At 42.1% G+C, this 9,985-nt stretch overlaps 1 protein-coding gene across 1 annotated transcript; it reads left to right on the forward strand.

The window, feature by feature from the left end:
* The first annotated feature begins 3,751 nt into the window (after nt 1-3,751).
* On the forward strand, nt 3,752-9,887 carry lrit1a (leucine-rich repeat, immunoglobulin-like and transmembrane domains 1a). Its single transcript, XM_058651890.1, has 4 exons — nt 3,752-4,059; nt 4,675-5,135; nt 6,226-6,531; nt 7,122-9,887. The coding sequence occupies exons 1-4, from the start codon at nt 3,938-3,940 to the stop codon at nt 8,174-8,176; spliced, it is 1,944 nt and encodes a 647-aa protein (XP_058507873.1). The 5' UTR covers nt 3,752-3,937; the 3' UTR covers nt 8,177-9,887.
* The last annotated feature ends 98 nt before the right edge of the window (nt 9,888-9,985 follow it).

Below are 9,985 nucleotides of genomic sequence, written 5' to 3' on the forward strand. Positions count from 1 at the left end.
TGTTTGAAGCATCAAGATTGTACAGACATCACCTGCTACCAGGCTCCTATTGGACAAAATCCCTGGACACAAACAGAACAATGTAGGGTCATGTATTAAGGAGTGTCCTGACCTCTACATTGGGGGAAACCAAACAACCACTGCATAAACGCATGGCATGGCACAGAAGAGCCACCTCATCTGGACAGGACTCAGCTGTCCACCTACATCCAAAAGACAAAGGGACATTCTTTTGACATTGAGAATATTCACAGTCTGGGTGTGCTGAAAGAGGAGTGAAGGAAGCCATCTACAGTATGTTAATGTGGACAACTGTCACTCAACAGAGCAGCCACCTACAATGCTCCTGTCCTGAGCTCTTCTGCTAAAAGAATCAACAGTGACACGCCCACACCATAACAGTAAGACTACAACTCTCTGTTTCACCTTTACTCAGGTGAAACCAACAACCCGAAACTTGGTCAGACGGGGTGAACGATCTCCATTGTTAATCTTCCCCAGAGACCATTTTTTTCCCACCAGTTATGCTGGGATCAGTCTGCAGTGACTGACACTGACATTTGCATTGTTGGACCTGATTATGAACTTTGGGAACGATGAACGGACGTGTAGTGTAACATATTTAAGAGCTGATGAAGACATGAACCCCTCAGGAAAATGTTCACTGATGTTGTAAATCAATTGAAAAGTAGATTCATATACCCAAAGAATTTGATTCAAATAGACTTCCTGCAACCAGCAGGGTCGCCCCCTGGTGGCCTATCCAAAGTAAAAGACCGATTTTTTGTCGTCTCAATGAGTTCACCCCCACACTTCAATTCAATCGTTGTGAATTGATTGTTCAATCAATTGTTTTGATTGAGAAATGACATAAGTGCATCACTCATTCAATCTTAAATCAAACAAACTTAAGACAATTCCATAGAACTTGCTACCTTTAGTTTGTCTGAAATTAATTTATTGTCATTCATTTTTTCAACCCTTTTTGTTCTCCCTACACACACAGGGTTAAAAATACACATGAAACTACTGCTCTAATGTGCTGCTGAATAATGATAATTTGTGGTTTATCTTCTCCAGATTAAACTCCTCCTATATATGCACATCACATTCTGCAGCTTATCCTCTATTTAAACATGAATTATTGCAATGTTTTTCCAGTTTTCATGTCCATTCACTGATTGTGGTTACAGAAAGTGATTATTGTGAATGCACTACAGAGGATCCATGTGAGTATTAATCCTTTGTCTGACCCATGTGGCATGACTCAGTTCGACTAGTGAGTGCTAGTATTTAGTCTCTCTCTTTTTTTATTTTTTTTTTAGTTTCCTGCAGAGAATAAAAGTTTAAGCAGACATGCTGGCCCGTGGAGATTAAAACCTCTTTATATCAGCTTGGAATGATGAAGGGACAAAACAAAATTGCACTTTTGCAGACACAACACTGCGGACAGAAGCTTTACTGGGTGATATGGGTGAAAAGTGCAACAGAAGAACGACTTGTATATTCATTTCTTCAGCTGACTGAAGTGTGTGCTTGATATGAAATTGCCGCCATCACATATAACAACAGCATTGCATGGATTAGTTTTGGTTCAATTGCAACATCATTTGCAGCTTTTCATGCCATAGGGCTGGAGGAGGGGAGGGGGGGGGGGAACAAGCCTGACATTGTGTGGCTGAGATCTGTCTCACTCCAGGGATTATGAGATCAGGAATCTTGTGAAGTGTAGGTGAAACTATTTTAAGTGAAATGACAATGAAAAACTGTCTGGATTAATCATTTTCTTTATATGTTGACACTTACATTTTATGACAATCAGAGAATTTATATGGCCATGAATAGTCACTATATGTTTTTAATGTAAAGACTGAATTTGATGCGTCTGTCTTGTTGATGTGTAAGTAAAAAAAAAACCCAAATCCCTTTGTCCTTGTTCAACCCCAACATGAGTTCAGGTTTAGGACTTATTGTATGATCTTTTCTCACTCAAGATTATAAAGGGGCTAAAAAAAAAATCCCATATGCAGAGAAATTAGCACATGTGCAAAAACATATGACTTTTTTTCCTGCAGGTAACGGTTGAGCACAGAACACAGCGCACGGTTTATCCCACAGCGTCACTCTGTGCACACTCACAATGACATTGCATCTTTGTAGATATAAAGTCCTTTCTTTCAGATTCATGTAGTAGAGAAGGTCAGCTTTATTGGCTTCAGTAAAAGAGATTAAGGACTTGCAGTGTGATGTGGAATGTATATATGTTTTTCAACACATAGGGAACATGATTGCTCAACGGGGCCTCAGTAGTGACCTGCATCGTCCTCAAACCATACGTGGTAAAAAGATGCAGGCAGAATGAGGGTAGAGCACACAACTTCTAGTAAAACCTCTGTGGTTAAATGTGGCTCGGATGTAAAGTGGGTTCTGGCTGCTTAGTGCTTCAAACATATTAGAGGCCTGTGTTTCGACATTTCATCAAAGCACAGTCGGCACACTTGGTAATGCCAACCAGCAGTCGTGACTCTGACTGACTTGCAGCGTGTTTGGGGCAGCTGCCAAATAACGTGTGTAGTATTTACCTCCATTGCAAAACCAAAGCTTTACAATCTAAATGTTTTTATCCCCCTAGTAGTGTGGGACTGTGTCCAAGTTGGTCAGTGAGTCTAAACAACAATGCAAGTCTTTGTCATTGAAACTGACGAAACACACTTTCCTTATATTCTTTTCCTTTGACAACCTGTTTGAGAAATAATGTTGTTTCTTCTTGTATCCGGCGGACACAAATGTGTATTTTAGCATCAAAATAGAAGGATTTTAAAACTTTAAAACACATGTAAACTCAAATTAGATGATGCATGTTCTATCAACACAGAAGGTTAACTTGTTTCATTTATATAAATGTCAGTTTTAATCTGCTGTGTCAAGCAAGCGTTCACTTACAGATTACTTTAACTAGCAGTTTCATGTCAAGGCAAATTCACTTCAGTTGTTCTATGTTTTATGATCGTCATATTTTATTGTATATTCATAGAAAAAATAACTGTCTTTTTTATTTGATCTTATCTTACAAGGTTACCATTCTTTTTAAGTACTCCTTTTATTGCACATCTGCCTCCTCATTACACCGAATCAACAACTCATTTTTTTTTTTTTTTTTTAAATATGACATTTATTTGAACATTGAGCACTTTGTTTTCTCTGTTTCTCAGTCCTGTATGGATTACCTGTCAGCACAAATATCATTCAGCATCATTACAAATGCATTATCACACCCCAACGTCACTGTTTCACCTCTTAATGTCATGAGGTGAATGATTCCTAATAAGTAGGAATAAAACAATGGATAACTGTAAGTTTACTTTTAAAAACTTAATTACTTGTGTTTAATGTTCAAAAATGATCAAGATCAGTTAATAAATTCAATTAACCTTTTTATTGTGGGAAAAGTGCTGCATGATTTAAAGTATCAAAACAAGAGCCAACATTTGAACATCTGTGGGCTGCACAGTCCTCATCATGATGGAGCCACAGGTTATGACGCAGGGGCCACCGTGTGGCAAAACTCAGATTAACAGTCATGACAGATTTCCAGTCAACAAACATTTGAGGGAAAGAAAAAAAAATGGAAACATCATAGTGGATTATGACCATTTCGAAAGTGTTTTTGTTTTTTTCTCTCTGTCATAATAAATAGGGACGTTTCTGCGCAGCCTATCGGATGCTGAGATGCATCCAAATGAAAAGAACGCCTGTCCTTTCACTAATCCTTGCATATCCCTTTTATCTCGGGACTCACAGCAGTCTGGTCACTATGGGACAGCGAAGCGGTGGGACAGAGCCATACGGATGATGTTCTTGTAAATGAGAGACGAAAAGCAAGTCTGCGGGCGCAAACTGGGCGCATGTAGGCGCGTATGCGTCAAAGTGGGCCAAAATGTTCCTCGTTCTGCTCCTGGGTCTCTGCGTGGCCACAGGTGAACTTGTCTCCCCAGTGAGCTCCTGTCCGTCACAGTGCAGCTGTTTCTACCACAACTTGAGTGACGGATCCAAGGCCAGGTAAGGAGTTTGTTGTTTTATATCCAAAACGCACAGTGATGTGCTGCAGCAATCTGTCTCGCTCTCTTTTATTTTCAGAAGGACAGGTCTTGTCCTGACAGGAGGACAGATATTTGCACAGAGGTCAACACGTGCACAAAAGATAATTCAGGGAGTGCATCTCTGTCCAATTTTATTTAATGCAGGATTATCTCTCAAAGGCACTTTCAACCTCTCCATGTATACTCATGTGTTTGGATGGATTTGGGAATGTTTTTTTTCCCTCCCACCAACGTTTTCTGCAATTTTACTTGCTTAATTGGAGACAAACACAATTGTCTCATACTTAACTCTTGCACATCTCTGTAGATTATTATTCATCCTGGTTAAAAATTCCAAAACCAAATGAAACAGCAACAACTGTTCTTTTAGATTTCTTGAAAGAAATCTCAGATTGATTCAAGTCCAGTTTCTATTTATTTAATGAGTTTTTGCACATTTTGTACTGCAATTATTGCTTTTTTAATGCCTTGTTTTGACAGTGTTTTGGGTTTTAATGTCAGGTTCTGTCTACATTTTTATGTATCAAAAAGTACAGATGGGAAAATTAAGTACATTAATTTGTGTCATTAACAGGAGCGTGATCTGCAATGATCCAGAGATTTCTCTCGTGCCTGTCGGGTTCCCTGTTGACACGTCCAAGCTGCGGATTGAGAAGACAGCCATCAGGCAGATACCAAGCGAAGCCTTCAACTACCTCTCCAGTCTGGAGTTCCTGTGGATGTCTTTCAACACCCTGTCCGCCTTGAACCCGGACAGTTTCCGGGGACTGTTCAGCCTGGAGGAGCTTCGTCTTGACGGGAACGTCCTCGCCGCCTTTCCCTGGGAGTCTATCGTGGACATGCCCAGCCTCAGACTCCTCGATTTGCACAACAACCAGCTCACCTCTCTGCCCGCCGAGGCCACCACTCACATCAAGAACCTCACCTACCTGGATCTGTCCAGCAACAACCTGCTGACCCTGCCTGCTGAGGTGCTGTCCACCTGGCTGGTGGTGAAACCGTCGCAGGGACCAGAGAGCTCCAAAATGATTCTGGGTAAGAAGAATCCTGACATTTAGACATCAGTCATCTCAACCTCCAGCTTGTGGTTAATGTCTGTCATTTAAAAAAAATAGCTGATGGACAGAAAGTGAAAAGAATAAATTACTTCAAATGTATACTTGTACCTGGGGAACAAGTAGATGGTAAAATAGTATTGGGAAATGCTGTTATTTGTTTTGGAAAACAGTGAAGAAAAAAAATCAAGAAATGGAAGAGTTAAGGACTACTACGCACTCACTGACAGTAAATAACACACTGTGGGATATAAAGCAGCTGTGTAAACTGTTATAAAATACTTTACATTAACATAGATTGTAAAATATACCTGCAGTGCTTACAGACGTTTTGTTACAAAACAAATTGTACAAATTTAGGGGAACAAAAAAAAATGCATTTTTGCACTTTTAATACAAATGTAATTTTAAAGGTTGTCAGTCTGGTGATAAACTGGTTTTTTTAAGGGTTTCAGGACCGGAACTATTTTCTTAAGTGCAACACAAATGTCAACAATATTTTAGAATCGATTTTTAGTACAATAATTGCAATAGGATTAAGGGAAATTTATCAACACTTTAAATGTATAGCTATGAACAGAAAGTCAAGACTTAATTACAATAAACTTTATACTAAATAACAGTTTTGTAATATATTTGTGTTGGAACAAACTTAAAACATAAGCAGTATGTAAATGTGTTAGGTACTGGGTTGGTCAAATAAGTTCCAAGTGAGAACGAGTTCCACGGAATTGGAATAGAAACTACAAAAGATAAACATTTACTTTCATCTTCCTCATCAATTGTGTTCAACCACTCCTCACAGCTCCACATTCAGAGGGCAAGCAGGTAAAATCAGAGCAAAACCTGACCTTGATCACAAGACCACCACCACCACCACCATCATCATCATCAGCACCATCATTGCCGTAGTCATGGTCACATTGTAGTTTATGAGTTAAATGTTAATCCTCTTACAGGATTAGCATCCTAACATCCACATCAGCCATCTGCTGGTTGTTCTATCGCTCTGCACACAGCTGGGATGCTCATCTTTCTTCCTGTAGCCTCACGTGTCCCCTCGCCCTCAGGTCTCCATGACAACCCCTGGGTGTGTGACTGTCGGCTCTACGACCTGGTCCAGTTCCAGAAGTCTCCAACTCTCTCGGTGGCGTTCATCGACACAAGGCTCCGGTGTTCGGCTCCGGAGAGCGTATCAGGGGTTTTGTTCAGCGATGCAGAGCTGCGGCGCTGTCAGCTTCCACGCATCCACACTGCTGTGGCACGGGTCAGGAGCGCCGTAGGAAACAACGTGCTACTCCGCTGTGGGACCATTGGAGTCCCAATACCAGACCTAACATGGCGCAGGGCGGATGGACGAGCCCTCAATGGAACAGGTGAGTGAGCCTCTCTCTGGGTGTCGGGATCTGTCAGTGTTTAAAGGTCCAGTGTGTAAGAATTAGTGACATCTAATGGTAAGACTGCAGAATGCAGCAAACCAAAGAGTCCTTCACTCACCTTCCCTTTCCCAAACACACCAGAAACCCACTGTAATTGTCACATACCAGAGAGGATTGAACACCCTTTGGTTCCTGCATCGGGTTTATGTGGGTGGTCTTGATTTCCATTGTAAGCCTCCCCTTTAACCACATGGTGGAGAGATGGCAGTGAAGACCTTGCTTAAAGTACATACAAACTTAGCTGTGTGAAGAAGAACAAGGAAATAATGAAGATGAGAATGAAAGGCAACGTCGATCTCCGTTAAAGAACTTCAATATGAGATCGGAAAACTTCGGACTATGGAGGGCAGCATTGCAACTCTTTGTGTACAGCCTGCTGGAACTGGAAGAAGAAGAGAATTATTACTTCAAAAAACTTCAGTTCTCCTAAATGTTACACACTGGATCTCTACGATTGAGATAAGATGTTTGCAGTGTTGCTGTTAAAACCAGTGTTGAGTGATGTTGTCATTTATTTTTTGTCACAGTCCAGCAGGAAACCTCAAAGGAGGGAATCACCTGGTCCATTCTCAGTGTTCCGGCTGTGTCCTACCGTGATTCAGGGAAATACATCTGCAAGGCCACTAACTATGTGGGGAATGCAGAGGCTGTCATTTCTCTCATCATCTCTAACTCACCAAAGCCAGACGGCAACCAAACCAGTAGTGACAAGAAAGCCAGAGTCAAGAAACCCAACCAAATGGGTAAAGCTGCCTACCAGGAGAAACTGGTGGCCAGATACTTGGTTCCAACCTTCACCCCTTCTTCCCTGCCTGTTCTAGATCCTGGCTTTCCACCTGAGCCTGAACGAGCCACTTACAGCTTGGCTGACAGAGGCACACTGGGCCCAGACGTGTCCTCCAACCCAGAGTCTCTGCTGGATCTGGAGAAGACAAATCTGAGCAACTTGGCAGCTAACACCTCATCACTGCAGCAGGACCCGGACAGGGTCGTCCGCTCAGTGAAGGTCGTCGGGGACACAGACAATACTATCTCTCTAAACTGGAGAGCCCCAAAAGCAAAGAACACCACATCATTCAGTGTGCTGTATGCTGTCTTTGGAGAGAGGGACATGAGAAAGATCAATGTTGGCGCTGGACAGAACCGTGTGACCATCGAAGGGCTGGTGCCCAGGACCAAGTACATTGCTTGTGTGTGTGTGAAGGGGCTGATCCCCAAGAAGGAGCAGTGTGTAATATTTTCCACTGATGAAGCAGCGAGTGCTACTGGCACCCAGAGGCTGATTAACGTGATTGTGATCACAGTGGCCTGTATCATCGCCGTCCCTCTTACTGTCATCGTATGCTGTGGTGCTCTAAAGAGACGCATTCAGAAGTACTGTGGAAAGAAATCCAAGGACATCCAAGATTCATATGTGACCTTTGAAACGCTGTCACCTGGTACGAAGGCCAAGGGGCTCGAGGGCGAGTATTTGAACAGACTGAACCCAGAGGAGTCCAACAGGCTGCTCTCGGCCCGCTCCAGCCTGGATTCTGAAGCTACGGCTAAGATAGAAGGACAACCTAATGAGTACTTCTGCTGACATCACGCTCCAGCTCCAGCTACTGCTCCGCGCCATCTTCCTCGCAATCACCCATATCCTCGATCAAGTCAACACACCAACACCCACTCGCATAGCCGTTATCAATCCCACCCTCAGCCACATTTCCACCCGCAGCCCTTTCCCCAACACCATTCACACTCTCACCCTCAGCGACATGCTGATGTCAGTCCCCCTCCCACCCACTCTCATACGCCCACACCGTGGGATTCTCCTCCACCCGTTCCTGCTCGCTGGATTACACCACCAACTCCACCGCCGCAGAGAGCCAACTTCTATCAAAGGACGTTTGCACGATGCACAATCATGGAAATATCAGTTTAGAGAATATTTAAAAAGGGTAGCCCGTAGCTTTCAGACGTAGACAGACGTCCGTCATGTACAAACCATTGTTAAATAAGTTCACACCATGCTGATTAAGCCTATCAGCTCCACATGACTCTCTCTATGTTTCTCTGTATAGCAGTGTTTGGATCTTGTGTCACCCAGCGACATTCCTGTGCTGCACACTAGGGCTGTCACTTTTTCCAATAATCATGACGGCAGGAATATAAGACGACTTACTATTTAATATTGGATATTTCTCTCCTCTCTCTCACTCCAACCCACCCACCCACAAACACACACATCTAAGTGCCTAACCTTAACCCTTATCCCTACCCTTACCCTTACCCTAACCTAAACTCAATTCTAACCATAAAACCAGGTCTTAACCCTAAAAAAACACTATATGGTTATGGGGTCCAGACAAAATGTCCCCACAAAGATAGGTTTTTACATTTTTTGGACCTCACACCTTGGTAATTACTTTACACATTCTGAAGCCCTTGTAGGCTGTATGCTTTATAATTGGACAGGGTCTATAAGGTTCAAGACCCAGGTTTTGAGCGGACATCCAAATTTTGGATAAAAAAGTGACAGCCTTACTGCACACAGGAAGTGATTCCTTTTATATTAAGACAGACAGTCACAATTGCACAAGTACCCTAACCCTAAGCGTGATGTCTAAAGTTTGGTTTATGACTGAAAACACAAGGAACCGCCCCTGAAAGCTTTCAGGCATGCATTCTACTGCTCACAAACCTGGTCGTTGTCATAAATGCTTAGCGTCAGTGTATACACACAAACACTCCCTCTGTCAGCTTTGAATAACACAGATGAACAACGCGTTGTACAAATAATGTGACATTGTTTCACACAAATCACAAAAAAAGCTGTGCACTGCAGCTTTCAATATTTCAAATGACTTTATTTTCCAGTTTTAAAATGAAACACACTGATGTAGTATAATGAGAGTAGAAAGACACACATGCTTTAATGTCTAAAATAATGGGGTTTTTTTTTAAAGAAAAAAAGTCAAATTATCTTTGATTAGTGTTTCATTTCACTCACATGACCCAGCGAAGAATCCTCTGCAACCTCATCTGATTTAAAGGGAACACAATGGTAGATACTATAGATACTATTGTTTGTATGGTTTGTAAATACATGACAGGACGTTGTACACTTACACACACAGTTAAGTCTGTGCCTCTGCATATATCTGTCATATGTTCTCAGAGAGAAGATATATACACATAGGCACGGTGCAACATTCAAAGTGGCGAATGGACAAAAGGCTGGAGCTGGAGAGAAGTACCGAATGGACGGAACTATGACGCAGTGTAAATAGTGTGGTGCAAAAATGATGAATAAAATGTAAAGCGAATTTATACTCCCAGCCGTGAGCCACATACTGAAATATCTACATGTACATGTTTTGTGCCACCTAGAGGCATCATTACCCCCATT

Source organism: Solea solea, chromosome 15 (genome assembly GCF_958295425.1).
Source record: "Solea solea chromosome 15, fSolSol10.1, whole genome shotgun sequence".
Taxonomy (NCBI): Eukaryota; Metazoa; Chordata; class Actinopteri; order Pleuronectiformes; family Soleidae; genus Solea; species Solea solea.

What these genes read in the sequence shown, in the direction of transcription:
- lrit1a (XM_058651890.1), top strand. Translation starts at nt 3,938, where the DNA reads ATGTTCCTCGTTCTGCTCCTGGGTCTCTGCGTGGCCACAGGTGAACTT. An exon ending in AGTGACGGATCCAAGGCCAG is followed by an intron (nt 4,060 to 4,674) that starts GTAAGGAGTTTG and finishes TGTCATTAACAG; the next exon opens with GAGCGTGATCTGCAATGATC. An exon ending in ACGAGCCCTCAATGGAACAG is followed by an intron (nt 6,532 to 7,121) that starts GTGAGTGAGCCT and finishes TTTTTGTCACAG; the next exon opens with TCCAGCAGGAAACCTCAAAG.